This window comes from Glossina fuscipes, unplaced genomic scaffold, assembly GCF_014805625.2.
Source record: "Glossina fuscipes isolate IAEA_lab_2018 unplaced genomic scaffold, Yale_Gfus_2 121, whole genome shotgun sequence".
In the NCBI taxonomy this organism is placed as follows: domain Eukaryota; kingdom Metazoa; phylum Arthropoda; class Insecta; order Diptera; family Glossinidae; genus Glossina; species Glossina fuscipes.
In genome coordinates, this window is record NW_023998464.1 from 2011289 (window position 1) to 2033921 (window position 22633).

General features: G+C 34.2%; 1 protein-coding gene across 7 annotated transcripts; it reads left to right on the plus strand.

Annotated features, from left to right (window-relative positions):
• Positions 1 to 785: 785 nt before the first annotated feature.
• LOC119640431 lies at positions 786 to 21890 on the plus strand. Of its 7 annotated transcripts, XM_038038470.1 has the most exons (7): positions 786 to 967; positions 11539 to 11755; positions 11821 to 12040; positions 12160 to 12221; positions 13894 to 14047; positions 14176 to 14390; positions 21025 to 21890. In XM_038038470.1, the coding sequence occupies exons 3-7, from the start codon at positions 12021 to 12023 to the stop codon at positions 21714 to 21716; spliced, it is 1143 nt and encodes a 380-aa protein (XP_037894398.1). In that variant the 5' UTR covers positions 786 to 967; positions 11539 to 11755; positions 11821 to 12020; the 3' UTR covers positions 21717 to 21890. The 7 variants fall into 7 exon arrangements, with proteins under 7 accessions (XP_037894398.1, XP_037894399.1, XP_037894401.1 ...); XM_038038471.1 differs by lacking the exon at positions 11539 to 11755; XM_038038473.1 differs by lacking the exon at positions 11539 to 11755 and having other exon boundaries at positions 786 to 914.
• Positions 21891 to 22633: the final 743 nt, after the last annotated feature.

Genomic DNA, 22633 nt, shown 5'->3' on the forward strand with positions numbered 1-22633 from the left:
TTCTCTCAAGTGAATTCCCTGTTCATCTTTAATGGAATGACATGAATATTCCTTTGGTTGAATTCGTCTGTGGCTCAATTGCTTTATGCCGACTCGTAACAACTTTTTGACAAAGTCTTTTCTGCAACATGAACCGTAAAGTTTTTTAATGGAGTCAGTCAATCGGCGGTAGAAATGTTGCATCTAACCTGGCAGTGTATCCGTATCTCTTCATTACCGCCGCTGTTCTATTAAATCCCACATGAGAATGAAAATGTTTGCAATGATCTAAATCGCCATTTTGTTAGAGCGTTGGACAAAAACATCAGGTCCTTTAGAATATTTTGAATACTATGTGCTTTACCGACAGACAACATTAGATCCCGTCTCTATTTGAATTTCTTATTGTTAATCGAATTATTGTGTGGTATGAATAGAAATGTTGCGCTATTTTTTCTACCTACATTTTGTGATTGAAACAATCATGTAAAGGAATCGAGAGGAGAATAAATATTGGGATACGGAGAAAATCGATTAATTTTGAAAGTTACACTAACCATGTGCAACAAATCACAAAAAGATCATTCGTTCCCAACTCTGTAGTGCTCATCCATCGAGTAGTGCAAATAATATATACGCTCTCTTTATTGTATCTTAGCACAACTTGAAGCAGCTGGTCACCTTAAATATTGTTAATATCGAAATATGTGTACACGAAAGATATTTCTGGCCAAGTCAGTCTGTCGCTAACAACAGCAACATCAGTTATACGACGACTGTTAAGCTCATAAGTGATTTAAGTGATTGAAGTGGGAAAATAAAAGTTAATACTTTAAACTTTATTTCCCTTTTATCGAGTATTAAATTAAGTAAAAAAAATTATAGTGATCGAGACAACTTATTTATGGCATGAAAGCCTAAGCGTGCATGTGCGTGTACGTGTGTTTTTTCTTTAGTGGTCTTTCGCATTGAAAATAAACATTGAATGGTGAAGATTAGTATTTAGAGAGTAGAATGAGAAAAATAAATAAAGCAAAACACAAATAAAAAAAAAAAACAAATGAATAATAAATATAATGAATAGAAGCTCGTGATTTTACCGTTAATAAAGCATTGATGATAGACAAAACAAAATCGAAAACAAATAATTCGTCAGAAATATTTTCTCTAATGATTTATTATTTAATTTAATTTGAAGTGTATAAGCGTGTGTGTGTGTGTGTGTATGAATTTTTAAAATATTTGAAAAATCATTGGAGTTGATTACATTGAATAAGACATAAAAATAAATTGTAGACAACAAATTGTAAAAAAATGACAAATTAACGATAGAAACCATCGAAAAACAACGAGAACAACAAATCATTCAGTCATATCTGCTGCTCATGCGTAGCACATTAAATAAATCTTGTGGAGTTCAATACTTAACAAATTTGTGTTGCAAGGAGCACGCAACTTTGCCATAAGATTCATTACAGTGCAAAATTGGCGAACATGTATATGTTTTTATTTCGGTCGGTTTTTTTATTGTTGTTAATTGATTAAGCCTAAAATTTCCAAGGATGGACTTATTTTATCCATATTATCTTTTATGTCTTAGAGACAGCCAAAGACCAAAGTTAAGTGCGATCATCAAGTCAACTTCCGCTGATTCAAATCGCAATACGGTAGAGTTCACTTTGGTCGTAGCTATGTTGAGTGCTTAATCGGTGAAGGCATAACAAAGGCATAATACTTGACCGATTGGAAACACACGCGTCAGGCTGCGGTCACCACCATTCCCTTACTTCTTGCTCTTTCTTCATTTCTTTCTTACCGTATTGTAGACATATATATATATATATATATATATTATATATATGTGGCCAGCATGTTTTCATTAATAAATGATGCTTTATAGCAAATAACAATCGAACATTGTTGATTGATGAATGATTGATAGTTTGAAGATTTACTAGAATCCTTCATAGGGACGCAGAGTCAAATTATAGCGGATAGAAGGCAAGAATGTGTTAGACGATAGAGATCTCGTCAAGCTCATCTTTCCTTGAGCAAAGTAAACGGTTGTATACGTATTTCTCTCTGCAGTGTAGAAGTGAACTTCGTTTTTTTTTTTTTTTTGAAAGTTCGCTCAACTTTACACGCATTGCATTGAAGCACACTCTTGCAATTATGAAGTTACCCTGTTTGTGCATTCATTTACAGGACGTGCGAGTTGAGTCTTTGCATTCAAAATAATCACACACACAAGTGAAACGCCAATGCAAGTCACCTCTTTGGTTTGCTTTCTCTGACACGTACAAAAGAGTGTGTGTATAGCTTACGCAATATGCATTTTTTTAAATCATTATTTTTACACGTGAGAGCTATTGAGCGCAAAAAAAAACGATATTATGAAATGTCAAAGTAAAAGTGCAACTTTGGCATGCATTCAATGTCATTCACGCAAAGCATCTGAAATCTTGTTTCCCTCCACTACCGCAATCATAATCTTACATCAAAATTGAGTCTTGAGCAAATGATGGGAGTAATTCAAATCCGTTTCTAGTAAGAGAGAAGGTATACAGTGCTTGAATTGCAACGTCTAAGGTTTTTTTTTTTATATTTTTAATAATCGCATAAATCAGAATCTGGACGTTGTTGCAGTTCGTCAAGTTAATTAAATTGATGAAATTTATTCAAAAAAAAAAAAAAAATATAGACGATTTTGAAGCTTTATTTTAATGTAGTCACGCCGTTTATGTAACTGTGTATAAAATAAATTATAATCAACATTCGAGTGGCTGTATTTCTACAAATACACCCAACAACACTTAAAGGGGACAGACCGATCATTGTAAATTTTTGAAAAAATCAATATTTTCTTTTATTGATTTAACAGCATAAAAGATAATTGTAGGCGTGTGACAAAATTTTACATCATAAAAAAATTTAATTTTTGTTACGTAAATGTGTGACAGTATACGGACACTTGAAACTGTAAGGAAATTTTTTTCGAAAACGGCAGGCAGCGTAACTTGCACAATTTTTATTTTTTTCAAATAAATCCTTAATGAAGTACGTATGAAGTACCTAAGATTATCTTATAAAATAATTTAAACATATTTTTACGCTATACAACTCATTGTATAAGGGCATCCTAAGTTTGTGGGTATGAATGCAACACTCAGAACGATTTGAGATACATCTATTCATTTCACTATCTATTCAGAATTATTTTCTGATTGTTGATCTGTCCGTCTTTTCTTTCGTTCACCCTAGAAGTTGAAATTGTTGGATATTTTAATGATAATTTGCGGCACCGATAGGTTTTGGACCAAGGGCGAACGCTACTGAAAATGGTTCGGATCGGTCCACGTTTTCGTCTCCCACTTATATAACACCTTGTTTTGAAAATTACCGGAGGGTGATGCAGTGTATTTTTTGATGGACCGAGTCCCACTAAAATGCGTTGTCATTTGTTTATTAATAAAAAGGGTTCCCTGTTTTTGGTTAAAAAGAGAAAGTTTGGTTCATTGAAATAGTCAGTGCCACTAAAACGAACTACGTATTTCGCTAGACATCGTGATATAGATTAAAGGAGTTTTCTATTATTTCAATTTGCTGCAATACAAAAAACCTGACCTTAGAACAATAAACATATATTAGAAAGTTAAAACAAAATTATTGCACAAATTATAATACAAATGCAATAAAGAAAAAAAAGGCAAAAAATAATACAAATGTAAAGAGATCAAAATAAAAAAAATTGCAAAAAAAACGTCCTAAAGAAGCAGCTACAGCAACACGGCAACATTAAAAGTTGGCTTTTTTTTCTCTTGTTCTTCTTTTATTTTTTAAAATTCGCATTTGGACCAGTGATGCTGCTTGTCCCAGAACTTTCTAAATTAGTAATCATCATCGCAAAAATAGCTTTAGTTGTACCTTTTTTTAAGATCTTCCAAAACCGTTTTTTTTTTTTTTGGATACTTTAATATGAGCCTGCCTTATAACCTCCCCAAATATTATTATTCTATTACCTTTTCTTCCACCCAAACAAAATTGCCAAAATAGCCCTTTAATTTGGTTGCTACACTCGTCGACCCTTTAATTAATCAAAGCGATAGTGATATTATCTGCAAAAGTTAAAGTCAGATAGTGCAAGAAACTATCAAAAATTGTTTCACAAAACGATATAATGTGGTTACGTATGACCACAAACGCAAACATCATACGATGAAGAATAAAGAGGGTTGAAAAGAAATGTAAGGCAGCCACAGAATGAATCTTCCTTCGTTTTCTACTACCAGCTTCAGAATACTTTCCAGGTACTTTGGATGATATGTAATACTAATCTTTATTAGTTTGATTCGCCACTGAATTCTATACACGTTATCCAAAGTGCTGTTCTACGGATACCTCGTTACCATCGCGGCTTTGTCTCTCATTTTAGGCAGATTTTCCTATAAAGACACTCCGTGTACTTGCACGATTTAGTGAAGTGAATTATTATTTTTTGGTATTTTCCGTTTGCTGGAAATGCACCTGTTCCTTTCTTTGGCTTTATATATTAGTTTGGGGAAAACGAAATCCATTATTTGTATATGAACTTCAAGACTTTATTTAACATGCTCCGGATTGTCCGATTTGGGTCAAATATGCACCGTTTTGTTGTACGATTTGTTACCATTTTAAAGGTAACTTCAAAATGCCTCTCTCATAGAAGTCCTCGTCTCTATTTGCAAAAAACTCTAGTAGTTGATTTTCACAATCCTCACTAGATTCCAATTTTTTATCATTAAAGAAATTTTGCAATGCAAGAAAAAGATGATAATCGCTTGGTGCCAAGTCCGGACTGTATGCCGGATGCATTAAAACTTCCCAACCAAGCTCCCGAAGTTTCTGGCGAGTCACTGCAGATGTGTGTGGCCTAGCGTTGTCCTGGTGGAACACGACACCTCTCCTGTTGGCCAATTCTGGCCGTTTCTGGTCAATCGCTATCTTCAAACGGTCCAGTTGTTGACAGTAGAGATCAGAATTTAGCGTTTGGCCTTATGGAAGCAACTCATAATAAATAATCCCCTTCCAGTCCCACCAAATGCATAGCAAAACCTTCCTGGCCGTTTGAGGTGCTTCACCGCTCTTTGACCACGATCGTTTTCGCACAGGGTTATCGTCTGTGATCCATTTCTCATCTCCAGTCACCATCCGTTTAAGAAATGGGTCTATCTCATTCCGTTTGGCCAAGGCTTCGCAGATGGAAATTCGATCCATCATGTTTTTTTCTGTTAATTGCTGTGGCACCCAAACATCGAGCTTCTTTTTGAATCCAGCTTTGTGTAAATGGTTTAAAACTGTTTTATGGTCGATTTTTAGTTCTTGGGCGATGTTACGACTGCTAACATGCCGGTCAACTTCGATCATTTCTCCGATTTTATCGACATTTTCGACGATCGGCCTACCTGTGCGAGGTGCATCTTTAACATCAAAAATTCCTGAACGGAATCTACGAAACTAAAATTGCACATAATTGGCTGTTACAGTATCGGAACCATAAACACCATTCACAATTTTAGCCGCCTGGCTTGCATTTTCGCCTTTGTCAAAGAAAAACTGTAAAATGTACCGAATTTTCTCTTTGTTCACTTCCATTTTTAACACGCTGTAACTCACAACTGAATGCACCAAACAAAAAACAGCAGGAGAATTTTTTTCACTGCGAAATGTCACCTTTCCAACGAGCATAAATCTGAAATTGTTTGATCGATACTTTACGAGAAATCTATCAGTGCAGCTATCTACCGAAAAAATAATGGATTTCTTTTTCCCCGACCTAATATATAAGCCTGAAATAATTAATTAAAAATCACTTATTAAGTAAAAAGGCTTTAGAGGGTATTTACAATTCAAGTTAAATCGAATATAGATTTGTCACCGGTTTCTTAATGTGTTGATAAATTTTAAAGTAATGACTTGTCATTAATTGATAAAAAACAAAAACACATTTTCGAAAGTATTATCATGTGCTAAATGCTAAATGATTAAGGTCGTTATTGACAGCTGGTTTTGAATCTTTCTATCATATTGCATTGAGCACTGCACTGCAAACAGATATTGATTTGAATTTACTTTAACGAAATTGCGAAACAATTGGACACTTTTTTGCGAAACTAAGAAAGCTTTCACTGAGAGAGAAGATCTTCGACAAGCATTTATAAACAAACCATTTGGTTGCGTCTCGGTTTATTTTCAATTTATAAACAACCATTTGGTTGCGTCTCGGTTTATTTTCAATTTATAAACAAACCGTAAAATAAGAGAGCAATATGAAAAAAAAATAGAAAGACAATGTTGAGGAAAAATTTAGAAGAGGAATTGAAGGGTTATAAAAATGTAGTTTAAATAAAATAAATAAAAATAATTTAGTTAGATTATTGTTCAAGTTGTTTGATTATTTGCGTTCTGCTTCTTCTTCTTCGTATATATTTGCATGTATATTCATTCCTGTTCACGTGCCGATGATAGAACATATGCAACATTGTTGACATTTCTGTTGAAGCACTTTTTCCGATTCGAGTTGTATAAACTCATAAAATAAAATAAATCGGGAATGGTCGTCAAAGCCAGTTGAGAACCGTAAACCGATCCCAGACCTAAAACTTATATTTTCCTAATAATAACAGTAATAATAACGATGATATCAATTGACACCTTTAGTTGAATGAAGGAGCGTTATTTGCTTACGTAGAGAAGGGTACAATGATGGTCAATAGCACTTTGACTTATGAAAACAATTGTATTTAATAAAGCAGACAGGAAATTATTATTGCAGGCAATAAAGCTAACAAAGTGATGACATTTTAAAACTTTTAACTGACTTTCATTTTTTTGTTTCTCACAAAATTATTGAAAAAAACTTGAAATCGCAAGCTTTTGTTATATATCTTTTCCTTTTATAATAGCACCATTAGCATCCTACTCCCAAGGCGTCTAGGAAAGAAAAATTAAATGCGTCAGCTCATCACTAACGTCGGAAAATTGTGAACTTGCACTACAAGTCGTAATAAAAAGACTTCTAAGAACTAAGAACAGGAAACTGATTTTGATTTTTTAATAAGTCATGCTATCAAACGCTTTTAGAACGTACGGAGCAGGGGATAGGATCAGAATTTTCTTACTGATACGAAATGTCTGATAAAATTTAACTTAAGCAGCAATACTTTCTCTGACAAGTTTTGAAGGAACTGGTAAGAAACCTTGACCTTGACATGTTTGCTTGAAAGTTCTTCCCCGACATTCTTACCTCAGCTTAATAGTATTTTATTTTTTTTCAATTTATTCTTAAAACAACGCAACAAAAACAGAAAACCAAACCAAAAACCACGCTCAGCCCACGGAGGGAAATTGTCGCTATTCTCCTTTTCTGTTAGTAATTGCGTATCATCATTGATAATACGAGATATTGCATCTAATATAAGCGTTTGCAAAAGCTTTGATTTGAAGTAGAAGCACAGGCATAATGCTTATCGATTGGCCATTCATAAGCCACTAATCTGCGGTCACTGCATGCTCCTTTCTCTATCCCTCCTACTTTCTGGGTGTAATCGTGTTGTACGTGCAGGAGGCATCCCTTGAGTGATGGGCCATATTATATAGTATGAATCTAGTATCCAATGGAACATAGAACGGCCGAAATGATTGGGTTTTTTGAATAATGTATGGGGAAAGAAATTAATTAAGCCTATCTTCTGTATATATGTTTATTTTCTTCAGCGATACATGCCGTAACCCGGTCTACTGTGCCTACACCTTGAGCTATGCAATGATAGATATGAAAGCTTTGCCATCTGACAGTATCATAGCTCTCTCGCTGGGTTTTTCTTCTCGCGGTCGTTGTCATAAATAAAATTTTTAAATATGCATTTCGTTTACGCTATAGATACACTAACTTTTTCAATTTCTTTGTAACATCTGAAAAATCCTATACAAATTGAAGGTCGAAAGAAATAATAATTCTCTTGCGTTGATTTAGACATATTCCAACCTACAGAAGTTAAACCCTGAGACTGGCACTCAGGAACTGAAAAATGTTTTTAACAGATATTTATCTATAATTTTGTGGAAATATTGAACAGAATCATGGAGAACGGAGAACGGTGCGTAGGCAATCTTCCACTTAAACAAAAATGGAACATTTCGGCGCATACACCTTGATGATAGGTATTCAAAATTCGCTCAGGAGCCAGCATACATACATATTGCTCGTTATCTAAACAAAAAAAAATGTACGTTCTTTTTTCTATAATCTCCTAAACCTGTTATTTGTGAAAACAACAAAATTGTTATCTGCACAATCTTTAGTAGCTTAGAAAGTCATGTTTAGCTTAGAGCGAACTTCGAACGACTATCCGTTAGATGTTTGTGTCAATTTTTTATCAAAATCTTTGCAGGAAAACACACTTCTCTGCAAGATATTGATGATTATCGCTGCGAGATTATCACTGGCATTGCTTTTAAATATAACTCAATTAATTTACAATCATCCAAACATCAGGACAATCGCAGAAAATAGTTAACAAGGCTTTGATTATTGTTTTTTTTTATTTTTATTTTGAATTCCCCTTAGCATAATATTCGTTCAATTATCGAGCATTTACTCGATTATAAGCATAAGTTTTATATCCCATCGTCAGTAATCATGCATTTCTCATCATCATCATCACTCATACTAATCAGTGCAAAATAAACATTTTTCAACGAATTTGTTTTTCTAAATAACAAGAATAGAAGAAAATCTCGATGTTGCAAATGGCTTAACAAACTTTGAGGAACCTAAACGTGAATCAGAATAGCTCGTGTGTTATTTCATTTTCCTTTGGTTTTGTTTTGTTTTTGTTCGTTTTTATGAACTATTGCTGTTTATTTTAATCATTTTTGAGAAACCGTGAATAAGAATAAATTACGATATTTTTTTCTTTTAAACAATTTTATGGAATCTTTCTACAGTTTACTTTAATATAAACTTTGTTAAGTGATGTAAGCGTGAGAGCTTTCTCGTCAAGAAATAATTTTTTTACTCTTATTGAGTAAGTACTTTTAATAACTTCGCAAGGCGAATCATATCTACGGGTTCTCGTAACGAATTGTCAACTTTCCCATATCGATGAAATGTGCAATTAAACAACTTCCGTATGCGTAGAGAGAGAGAGAAAAGCTATGATTAATATTAAACAGTGTACGCTAACTACGTCTGTATACGTATGATGACGACGCACTTTTGCACTTTTTAATATAGCGTAGTCCTTTGCATACAAATATGGAAATGATCGGCGACATTATTAATGGAGTTCTCAATCGTATTTTGATACATTTCATTAACGACATTTTTGCAACATTTTGTATTTAGTGTCTTATGTTTATGCAGAGGGATACTTTGGCCGAGTTTCGCGGTGATAGGCCCAGGACACAGTAATGAAATTAGTTTTTTCTGATAGGTTTTAGCCTCTTTTTAAAACATATCAATAATCTGCACTTGAAGAAATTCGTTCCAAATTTTTACAATTAATTTAGTACGTTATATATATGGAGAGGGCATATTTGGAACAAGTTTGGCGGTGATGATCATAGTAATGGAATTGGAGTTTTCTAGTACGTTTCAGCATTTTTCACGGCATATCAAAAATCTGTAGTCACGTAGTGTCTCTGCAAATTATCGAAACTCGATGTGGACATTGTATTTTTCCCGCATTTGTATTGTAATTTTGTATGAGAATTAGTGGCAATAACTTAGCTTTTTTGGTTTTGTGATCGTAATTAAAGGCTTAGTTTGTTTTATATGTGCATTGTTTATTGTTAATATTGTTTAATTTTAGTACATATTTTATCGATAAATCGTAACTTAGCAACGAGCTAGCGAGCACATAACCCTTCAAATGTGAGTTTTCTAAGCGAGCCATCTTCACGACGGTAATCGAAGAATGTTTACCACTGATACTATACTATACAGTTGGGTAGACGGCCAGATGGACAAACGGTAAGACAGGCATGCTTGGGTGGATTCCGAATTTAAAAGCGATCAAAAATTTATATAGTTTATGAGAGTTATAAAGGTTTTGAAAAAAAAATTAAGCACTATAAAATTGAATAGAGAAACAAGAACTGCCAATATTTCTGCCAAATTTGAAGTTAATTGCTTAATTTTTGCAGCCAGGAGAATGTTTGCAGCAGGCATCACGAAGACGGACAGACGGACATGCTTAAATCGGTTTAGAATTTTACCCTGATCAAGAATATATATACTTTGTGGGGTCTATGATGTTTCGCTTTGAGCGTTGCAAACGTTTTCACAACACGAATACATCCCTGATCGTCTGGTGATGGGTATAAAAATGTAGTGGCACAAACGACGTTCACTTCTTCGCACTTTGACATACACTGAATGGTAACTTGTAAACAAGTGTAACTGATAACGTGCAAACACCAATGTCCAAGGTATCTATACCTAAAATTTCGAAAGAAATAAATCAATCAGTGCGGCCCGAAGCGTTTGCCTCACTTATGTTATATTTGAAATAATTTACTTTACCTAGGACAATACATGACAAGAATTTTTATGGCCCGTGAATAATATATGGTTTTTTCCACCAAAGAGAGATTGAGACAAATGCCTGAAAATTTGTCACTTTTGTTCCATTCGTTTATCGTATTATAGGATTCATGCGAGCCTCTTTTACGGTCACAATTTTTTCTGTCGCGTTAAAGGAAGCCTTCTTACATGAACACGTGTTATCGGGAGGTTGCATGTGCTATTGTTTACATTTCAAAACTGGTTGTTGCAAATTCTAATTTTTGTTTTCATAGTTAAATTGTGAAATCCTAAAAGTATGCGTAAATAAATTTCTAATCTACTTGATGTTTTGTTATCTACTTGTGAAAACATGAAGGTATACTAATTTTTCTGCTCCCTAACCCCTTTATATGTAAACATCTTTCTACGGTGGCAGAAAATGAGATAAGAGAATGAAGTTTGTAGAAAAAATGGAATAATGCGTTTCTCGTCGGTAGACGGTGGACGGTGTTGTCGCTTCACCGTTTAGCCTTATTCTACAGAAATGTAATTGTACAGAATACAAAAAGGCAAATTCAGGTAGAGGTAAAGTGATGAATAACTTTCTCTCTCTCTTTCTTTCTCTCTCGCGCTCTTTAGCCATACCTCTCTCTTAGATCGTTACTTGCAAAATTGCAAAATACACAGTTTTAAGTTTTTTGAAATGTCAACAACTATGTGGAGTGTACCGAAATATTTATGACGGATTCTCCCCCGGACAAAACCAACGAGCAGAATATGAAAAGTACACAAAAATCGTTTTGTTGTTTAAGTTGTTGGTAATTGTTGGTAATTTTTGTTATATGTATAGCTTATCAGTTGGGTGTTAAATATTTAGTAGTAGTCAGAAAAGTTATTATATTCATAGCTTTAATGATTAACTTCGTAAGCACAAGCATACGCACACAAAAGCACTCACATTAATACCATACAATATATCGTTAATAAATAATAATAAAAAAGAACATTAACAGTAGGAGCCTACAGTTTTTGTCTATATCGAACGAAAGAAAAAGGAGAATAAGAATTTTCACTTACCATTCACCTCAGATTCTCTCACTTTACTTTGTACAAGTGAGCTGTTAAGACAAACTTTGAGGAATTAAAGCTCTTGCTAGCTCGACATACAGACGACTGCAGTTTAAATGTATAAGAGATCAGAAGCAAAAACGAAGAAAAGAAAAAGCTAATGTAAATAAAAAGTTGATTAAATTTTCAAATTTATTGGAAAAATATTGTTTTCCGCTTTTGCTTAGACAACAAAATATTTGAAGTGATCGTTGAGCGGGAGACAACCATAAAACGCATAACAACAAATTACTTGGGCATTGAGAGGGTATCACAGTGATATCTAAACGCTTCGTGGGTGTGTGCATGCGTTGGTGTTTTGCAACTTTGTGTTTTTTTGATTCGGCTTGTTAATGTATAGCACTACAGCATAGAGATTAATATAAAAATGTGTCGTTGCTGTCAAATGTAAGTTGTTGTTGTTATTGTATTATTACTTTAGTAAGATTTAATTTTATGTAATTACCATAATATGAGTGTTATAATTACATGCTGTTTGTTTTTAACATCATCATTCATTCGAACAGCTGCTGGGAGGATTTTTATTGGAATTGCTTTGAGGAAAGGTTTTGCTATGACGAATCCATTGGTAAGTACTATTAATAAATTACCTATTATAATGAAACAGTTTTTCCACGAAAAACAATCAACCGCTTAACTTATGCAATATCGAGCTTTAGCAGTTGATCAGAGATCGCGCAACAATTTCTTCTAATATCACTTTAGTAACATAAAATTTTAGAAAATTGTTTGTACATGTTTTCTACTTAGTCAAAGTTACCGTTAATTTGCAAGTCGTCGTCGTCTTTTTTCAATTTCAACTATGTTTTTTTCTAAATAGGCACATACTAAGCTTTGTAGCTCGGTCTAATGTAAAAGCGCGATAGAATAACTCAAAGTTTGTCAGAAAGAACTGAAAGAATGAGAGGAGATAGGGAATGATGGCAGCCTGGGGATGTGCGTCCAATGGCTTTATTAACTGAGCGCTCACTATACCAATAACGCTGTGCAATCCACCGCTCTGAGAAAAAGGTAGTTTTGCGAAATTCGGTTTTCTCAACTCAAAGGCAAACATTCCTAAACCTATATTCCTTTAGTCAATCTTGCTTCTTAAGCTTGTAAGGAAAATCCATGTGTGAAAAAAATGGTTCATCTTTAAAATTGGAGGAAATCAAATTTTGATATTAAAATAATTATTATTCTGATTCGCCTGAGTGGCCGAGCGGACAAGGCGTCTCGACCACCAACTCTCAATAGTCGTGGGTTCAAATCTCAAGTGTCGTAAAGTTTTCAATAAAGCCGATGGCCTTAGTGCCTTAAGACTTCAGTAACAGAATTTATTTCTCTTGCTAAATTACTTACACTATTAATAATTTTATAATAATAATTTACACTTTTGCTGAAATAATCAAAACTTTGTAAAAGCAATATGCCCTTGCTTATGGGTTTCCGCAACATACTCTGCGGATATTTGAATAAGATCATTGACAGCAGTTTGAAGTTTTTCGACTTTCCATGGTGCGTCTATCTCTTCCAAGGCTCCAAAATATTTCTTCGAAAAATTCATGGAACCTTCATATTCATATTCTCGACAAGCGTATGCATGCATGACGATTTCACAAAGTCCGTTCCATTTCTCTATTTCTAACTTGTTGGTATTCCTAAACCTGAAAGTTTACTCTTTAGCGGTAATTAAAAAATAACCTCAGTTGAAATGGAAACGTTCAATATATTTATTCAATAACTTAAGATCTATATAAAGCTACAAAGAAAAAAAGAAGGTAAAAGAGAGAAAGAAAAAAGAAGCTTAGTGGAAACTTATATCAAGGCCTTACTCAATTATTTAGTAGCAGAAAACATTGTCTCAAAGATTTTCTTATTTTATTATTATTATTATTATTATGACTAATTTAGCCAGAGATTAAAATTTTAAAGCACTAATATTTAAGGCTATCGGCTTCACTGAAAACTCTGCCCCACCTGGGATTTGAATCCATATCATCATTGAATTGTTAGTCGTGAACGTTTGACGAACAAGACGAATCTAGCTTCATCACTTGCTTAAAGTGAGAAAGAAAGTGATGCAAGAAATATAACTACATGTAAGGAGCAATATACGCAAATAAGTTCAAAATTTTGGGGTTATAAAACACGTCTATAGCATGCTTTTGTCTTTCCTGCAATTGCTGGCAGAAAGGGGAAAATTGTCTCTTTGAAATTAATTAAAAATTCTTGATATGATAATTTAACGATCTTTTTAGCTAATTATAATCCCGAAGATGATGAAGATTACATTGTCTCGCAGAAGAATGGCAATATATTGGGACAGATACAATCGGCCGATAATAATAATTTGAGAGTACCTGCAATCATCTGTGATCAACCGATACGACGCAATCATTCCAGTATTTTAAGGTATAATTAATAAAATAATTTAACTGAGACATCATGTATTCATTTATTTATTTATTTTTTGCTTTTATTTGAGTCTATATATTAATTCCATTTTTTTCCCGTTGTATATTCACAACTCATTAACACAGTAATGCTAAAATTCATGAAGAAGATTATCGCCGTGAGACACAAACAAATATGCCAATGCTGGGACCTGAAATACTGGCTGTTTTCGCCAACTCCCAAATATTTCAAGATCATCAGCCAACGAAACTGACGCGGATTAGTACAACAAAATCGAACATGATCGGCATACATTCGCCAAAAAGCGAACAACAAGATCGCCTAATGAGACGACTGGAAGGTAATGTTGAGTCGACAGCCTTCCTAAACAAAACACAAAATTCATCTTTCACGAGTAGCAACGGAGGCAGCAGTTGCAATGATAGCACAGCGTACAATAATAATAATGTGCCGCAGACTAAAGTCAAATTTTATTTAGGTTGAAAAGTATTTCGCTTTTTTTTGTTTTCGTATTGTTTATAGATATTATTTGCTTATTTATTTATAACTTCGATTTCCGGTTCGAGAAAAGTAAAAAAAGTACCGATTTTCATTGAGTGCTTCCTATCCGGAATATATATTTGTACATATTTGTAGATACTTGTAGAGTAAGATAAACCATGCAGGGATACTCAACTATGCTAGCGATAATTAGCTTTGATCATTATATCCTGTGATTTTTACACCGCGAACGGATAAAGATCTACGTAATAATTGTAATGTTTTAATGTCTTATAAAGAAGTTTTTAATTTACCTCAAGAGAGTTCTTCGTTTAATTGTTTTCCTTTGTCTGTCTGTCATCGGTATTTCGCAGATCTCATACAGAATGCTAGAAAACTAAACGTTTAATCGAATCCTTAGGTTAAATGTGATTCGCATATGAGAAAGCCGGAAAAAATGAATATTAAACATCAATATTTGCTTGCGATCTATAGAGAGCCTAATGAACACCTGCTCGAATTATTCGATATATTCAGATTGATTCAAGTACGGCTTTGTTCCGAGTAGGCAAAGGATCTCGCCTAACAACACACTGGTCGTGGGTTCAAATACCAAGGGGCATAGGATTTTCAATAAAGCCGGTATTCCTAGGAACTAGTTCCTTGAGACTCTAATCTTAGAATTTATTTCTCTTCCTAAATTAATTATAATAATAATAATAATAGCCGCTTGTTAAAATGCTCTGAGTTTCTTCACTCATGTCCAAAATTTCGATTGATAAAACCTTTCATATATAGTATACAAAAATGCTATATATCGTCTTGGGAAACTTGTCGATGAAAATAGTAAGTGTGCATAACTAATTATTAATACGTACTTTATGGGTTTAAAACTCATTTCTAAAATATTTCAACTCAAAAAAATATAAAACTCAAATCATTACACCTTACAAAAATTGTGGTGCAGGGGTACATTGAGTTTGTGCGGATGTACACAACACTTAGAAGGGCTTGACGCAGACATATTTTTTGTTCAGAATCATTTTCTGAATTGATCTAAGCTTTTCTGTCCATCCCCGCTTTCTTGCCTTCAAATTGAAGGCCACAATTTCTGAGATAGGTGAACGCCGTTGGAAATGGGAATTGAGATCGAACCACTTTTCCGACTACTTCCTCTATATAAGGCCGTATATTAAAAAGTCAGTATATGTATAACTGTAGGGGGATGAAGGTTTTTAATGGTCAGTCATGCCATACTATAGTGTTTTTGCTTGCTTTCAATATAACTCCAATGTATTTTTCAAAAGAAGAAGAAGAAAAGGAATGGGAAGCATATAAGGTATGGAGACTTTGCAGTGAACCTCATATGCCTCTCATCTCGAATGATTACTGAAAATATTTGCCGTATTCTTCTGATATGTCAGTTGATCTATCAATAATTAGAAGATTTTCAAATTATGCCAGATATGTTTTTTTTCAATTCCCCGCAGTTTTTTTTGAATATGAGTATTCTGGATTTTTTAACCAATGTGACTCTGCTGCAGAGGTACGCAATTGCTTTAAGAATACTATTGTGTTTAAACTATAGTAAGACCTTTTCATTTGTGTTGTCTATCCAACACAATTAGGTTTCTCTTTCTTACGTTCCGGTAATTTACCAGACATCTACGCACAATTCGATGAAAATAATTTCAGTTTTTGCAGTAGTGGTAATAAGACAGGTTTTTTTTCTCTCACCTGAAAAAGCTCACTTCCGATTTTTAAATTGAGTGAAAAAGTTTAGGAAACGATGCCCGAATTTTACTTCATGTACGTGGAAAAGTTCAATAAAACATATTCCAACTTTAATTTTGTTATGGAATTCGGTTTACAAAATATTGAAAGAAGCTTTTTGTGCCAATGCACTGTCCATTGTTTTAATTGGAATAACTTGTTTAAAGGAGACGACCCACATCCACCCAGGCTGACTCGATTAAAGAGATAAAATCGAATCGATAATTGTGTTTGTGCACTGGATACTGGTAGATGGAAAAGTCGTCCAATTGTTTGGTCATAGCCGCACATCCGTAGGCTTTCAAGGAATTGAGATTACATCTAGAATTTTAAAAGAGACATCGATAAGTTGACTGATATCGACATGCCTTATTAAAATATATCTTACAAATTATATGTTTCTAAATACTTTCCAACCTGACTATGCTCGTTGATGGTCGCAACTACGTCTATATCAGTCGAGATGAGCTAAAATAAAATCGGTTTTTTATTGTCTCCTCTGCAATATCTAAATTCCTTTAGAAGCTAGCATTTACATGTCTGATTGACCTGCAGCGATCGGCCTAGTTTCCCCACATGTTTAATTTGCGATACTTTTTAATTCCGACCGATAAAGCATTGTTAACCATTATTCGCTTTCATCACTTCATCACACCCGCGTCTTGAATATTTCGTTGTTAAGAAACATTTGTACGCTATTTTTATATGCATTAATCTTGTAAAATATGTTATTTCTGTGGCAATATAGTAATAATATTCCGCAAAAAATTGGAATCGCCGTTCAAGGCCTATGGGACACATGAAATTCAAAACCAATGTATTAAAAAATATGCTCAGTAGTAGTAGCAAGTATGAAAAAGAAATTTAATTCAATACGAAGCATTGCGAAAATACTTAACTCTATTTTAATTAAAGGACAATAAAATACGTTTTTCGAGCACTTCTCTTATACAATACAAGAAAACAAGGGAAAATTTGTATTCATTGTGTGTCAACAAGTCTGTGGGACCTTTTTTTAATACTGACTTTCTAAGAAATATTTCTACCCTGGATTAGTTTGATAGGACCACTTTTCAATTTCTGCAGTCGTGAATGTGTTACCAATATGAAGACCGGACGGATGGACAGAGCTAAGTCAAACTAAAATATATATATCTTATATGGCATGTTATCCGTATTTCTGAATGTTACGAATGCTATAACAATTCTAGTGTGTTCCGGCCCTGGAGTGATGGATGTAAGCAGCGAGACTTAAATGCGTTTATTTAGAGAAAGACTGTAAAATATATTATCAAAGAATAGAGGAGAAAGCAAAAAACAAGCGCAATACCAAAAGATAACATTGCATATGATAAGGGAAAAAATTCGAAATATTTTCTTATACTAAGCGTATAGGCAAACCGTCTATACACTACATAATTCCACCTCTTCCCAATTTTTATATATGACATCATTATTTAGACGTCATTCTTCAGGTGTTAGCATTCAAGATATTCCACCACCATGTGGTACGTAAGTAATTGAACGTTCGCAATGTATACGAAATACGAATATGCGAAATAATCCTAATGGGAGTTCAGAGTAAACATATGTCTGTATGAAATTTTAATATTTTCCAACATTGTTCAGCTATAGTCGCTATTCTTCTTATGGATCACGCACAAATCAAAATTCGATCGATTATATTCGCTCAAGTTTCAGGTTTCCGTCCCAAACCTATAATGTTGTGAACACCACATGTAATTGTACCTATGGACATATTTATATCGTCTTAAATTCCCAAGCTAGGCGCTTGCATTGTCTGCATTAAACATGACAAAAGCATTAGCGTGCGCTGAAAGGTAACAAATAAGAAATTTATATTCGGCTATAAGCGAATCTCTTACCATCTTTCTCGTAACAAATACGAAAATTGCTGTTCGACTGTAACCGAACTTTTTACACCTGCTACCTCGATTTTAACAAAAAGTACAAAAGAAATGAAAAAATGAAAAACAAAAAGTAAAAGGAAAAATCATACACATTTTAAGTGGCTAACAGCATTACGGAAAGTTTTCTTGTGTGTCTGCTGCACTGAAAGTTGAAATGTCAAATTTGAAATCGCTCTCTTGATTTTTACGGCCAGGCTTATTTTTATCGCAGGTGGACAGATGGACATGCTTAAATCGATTCGGGAATTGATATTGATTATGAATATATATGAATTGTGGGGCCTCTGAAGCTTCTTTCTATGTGTTGCAAACATTTGGACAAAATGAATATGTTCACTTTCGCATTCTTCGGTGGTGGGTACGAACACATTACGCTCGAAACTCAGCAACAGCCTTCTTTAGCATATCTAACAACCTTTTGATCTACGGCTGAAGAGATCATTAAGTGTGCCAAACCTGATTAAATATCCCTGTTGTGCCTATTACAACCGGATCAGGAAATTTATCATATTGTTGTGATTGTGATGCTAGAGGTATCACTGCATTTATTGTCTTTGTACATATTTATTAGTAGATAAGCCTACACATACGTTTATTACGTTGAGTTACACGGCATCTTGCACAGATTGCGAACAAGAGATTAAAAAGCAAAAAAATTAATATTTAGCTGCGACCGAATTTTTCACACCCACCACTACTCTGGCTTAAATATCTTGCAAAAAAACAAACGGGAAAACTATATTTCCAGACTTTATAATATTACGTGTGTGTGGTTTTTACCGTGTGTCTGTTGCGATTTATCAATCAGCAGTAGATGTATCGATCAGCGTAATCAACGAAAACCCCACAAGCAGAGGTTTTTTCAGCTTAGTTTGTCTTTGGACAAAAATAGAAATATTTTCTAGGGTCTCTGAACTTTTCTTCCAGGTGTTGCAAACGTGTTGATAAAATGAATGCATCCACATTCTTCGCCAGAAACATTAAATTAATTAACATTCCGAAGTGATAGCTGTCAGATAAATAACAGTTTAACCGAAGCGCAAAGGCGATGATCTCATATTACCCTACGTTGCTTTAAAAGACGTACAAGGAGTGTTTTGAATTTTGTACATCCGCTTTACGAGCAGATAGGGTGACAAATAAAACTTATAAGTTACATAAGCTTTTCGTATAATATTTTTAAGTAAGCGTCGTAATGTTCACCTCCACCCTGTGAAACTCATTTCTACTAAAGACGAGTACGCGGCAAGTCCCGCTCCTACAGGGAGCGGGATCTCTTAAATTTAATTATTTTTCTACTTCTGATTCTTGGAAATCGTGTTTCTCTAAGGTTACGACGTGATATTCATTTATTATGCTCCACACCACTTGTGGTGCAACAGTATGTTAAGTTGATGCGGATGTCCAGAAGAACTTGAGGTAGACTCATTTTTTATTATAAGTTTGTACGTTCGTTTGTTCATTTTGAGATCTTGTGCTCAAGCAATGTGCCTGCAGGCAATTTTTGTGATATTTTAATGGAAAATTTGATTTGTCTTAATCCGCAATATTGGACTTGGCTTGCTGTTTGCTAAGCTTAAAAAAGACATTTAATGAAAGTAGTGTTGGCGCCGATTGCGGTCTGCGCTTTTGTATTTTAATTATGTAGCTTATTGGATATTGCGAGCAATAAAGATAAATCTAAAGATAAATCTTTAGCGTGGAATTTAAGTTTCTGTTAAATAGATATTAATAAATTTAGTGACCGAATTTTTATTTTTTCAAATCAGTGATTGGAGTCGGATGACGCCCCTCTAAAATTGACTTTGCATCGTTACTTATAGACATTGAAGTTAATAACAATAGGCCTCGCTTTCGACGGTGGCACTTGGTTACATGAGCTTAAATTCTTAGCTTATACTTAAGTTTATACTTACTCATACTTATTTTCTAGGAAATCTAGTGTATATTTTTGACCCTTACCATCGGAATAATGAGCAAACGCAGTAAATGAAAATAGCGTGCGGGTAAGGAATAAGGCGCCTAACTACTGCCCGGTTTTTCCGATATGTCCTACTAGTTGCAATTAGGCATTATAATAATGTAGTAGTTAGAGGCACAATTCATTTACTTATGATTAAATAACTTCTTGACATAAAAAAGGAAACTCCAATGAAGAACTTATTTAGCTTATAGCAAAATTCTGCCGTTGTGACCGGTCATTGATCGTTGGGAAAAACAATATATACCTTCTTGCCATAATTTTTAGGAGTTAGCATCAAATTTCGTATTCGTATTGTGCTAAAACAAGGTCGATAATTTACGGAAACTATTCCGAAAAATAATGTTTAAGAGGTCTCTCATATCACTTAAAAGATCACTGTCAATCTCAATTTTGATCGCCTTTTTCTCTAAAAGCCATTGGACGTACGTACTGTTAACCTTCTCAAAAGCCGGTACATTAAGATACAACAGTCTGGTTTGTTCAAACCAATCCCACAACACCGTCCCATACCATCGCGTTACTATCCACATTACGTAAGTAAGGTGTTTACGCCTATCCCCTTTTAACAGTGCCTCTTCATCATAGTCTTAATTTGGACGAAACTAAACCAAATATGGAAATAAATTCTTCGACCTGAATAAACCCTTTAAATCTCTCAATTCAGTTGACAATTCAGTTCAAGAACTAATGCAACTTGTAAAAAAAAATTTATCATTAAACTTTAACCGTACATAGAAACTTTTGCTACTTGTGATCAGTAAATAAATAAAATATATTTCTCTCTTTCTCTTTCTTTGCATTTTTAGGCAATTACGGTAGTGTCACGGATGTAAATGCTGATATAAGAGAAACCTCTTCGGATAAACGCATCATCTTTACTATAACCAGTGAATCCTCACCGGAAGGTAGTCAAATATTAACATCGAAAAAATTCGATTCCATTGTTGAAGAAGATTTAGATGGCGTAATACTAAGACCACGATTAATCGATCGGCATCAACATTTATTGCCTGTGATGTCGGCGAGTCCACGAAAAGTATTACGAAATGCCAAAAGTGTGCCACATTTCAATGTACGTCCGACTGCTAGTGAAACGGATATTTTCTCAATAACTGGATCAGGTAATCCTATAAGTATGACGCCAGAGGTCCCATCAATCTCGTACACGCATTTACCGAAAAATTACGAGGATACGCCAACGATTGAAAAATATCGTGTTTCGCAAAGTTTGTATTCAATACAAACGACAAATGCAGCTATAGCAACGAGTAGAGATGACTACTCAATGCCGCGTTATTTTCGACGTTCGGCTTTAATGTCACAAAGCAGTGAAGTGCTTGTCGATCCATCTGCTGCATCATCACGCGAAGAAATACATTCACGTCCGGAAAAAGAAAAAAGTAAACGTTTACAAAGGTTACGTGGTACACTCCCGCCATTGCTAATACATTCCGTGTCGTTTCGTAAAACTCGAGATGAAACTAAACAAGTTCATTGAGAGATAAGCAGAATAAAAAGAGCAGAAAGTCAGATTTCCTGCTGCTTGCTTTAACTTAAGTTATTTATTTAACTTTTTTGAGTATACCTTCTAAGCGATGATTAATTGTTTCCCATAAGCTGAGTAATTAATGCGAAACTTAACTTAAATGGCTGTATTTTGATTCGTACTTGGATGAAGTATTGCGCTCATATAAGTTAGATTGTATGTATGTCCATCTAAATTGAATTAACCTTAAGAAAAATGTAAATAAAACTATTTGACATCTGAAATGTTTGCAAAATTTTTAATACAAACACTTAGAAGTGTGCGTCTACTTATATTATTTAAATAGTAATTATTGTGTGGGAAAAGGCCAACCGTTAAATACCCTATACGACTTGGCTTAATACAGTTCGCCCAATAATAAAAATAAAGCCTTTTACGAAGAATGATCGAAAACCTGGCAAGATGCGAATCATTTTCAATAGCTGTTGTCCATGGGTCAAAATAAGCCCGTGTTGTGAAATTTCATCAAGATATCTGTTTAAGCTGAACATAAGAAAACGAACCCGACAGACGGGCAGACAAGCTTAGATTGGTGCAAAAACTGACTCGATCGGTATAATAAAAAGGGTGGGTCTACCTCAAGCCGTTCTGCGCATTGCTTACGTCCACACAAACTTAATATAAACGCCACATCATAAGTAGTGTTGGGTATAGAGAGCTTCCCGAAGCCATTGGAATAAATGTGGAATTGTAAATAGGAAAATAAAATATGTTACTCTTGAAAAAATTAAACTCATAATTATTTAATTAGCAGTAATTCTAGTGGGCATACAAGCGCAAAAAATGATTGACTTACTAACGGGGAAAATAACTATAAGAAAAGAAGCGGTTTTCTTGGAAATTTTTCTATAGCGGAAGGAAACATAATA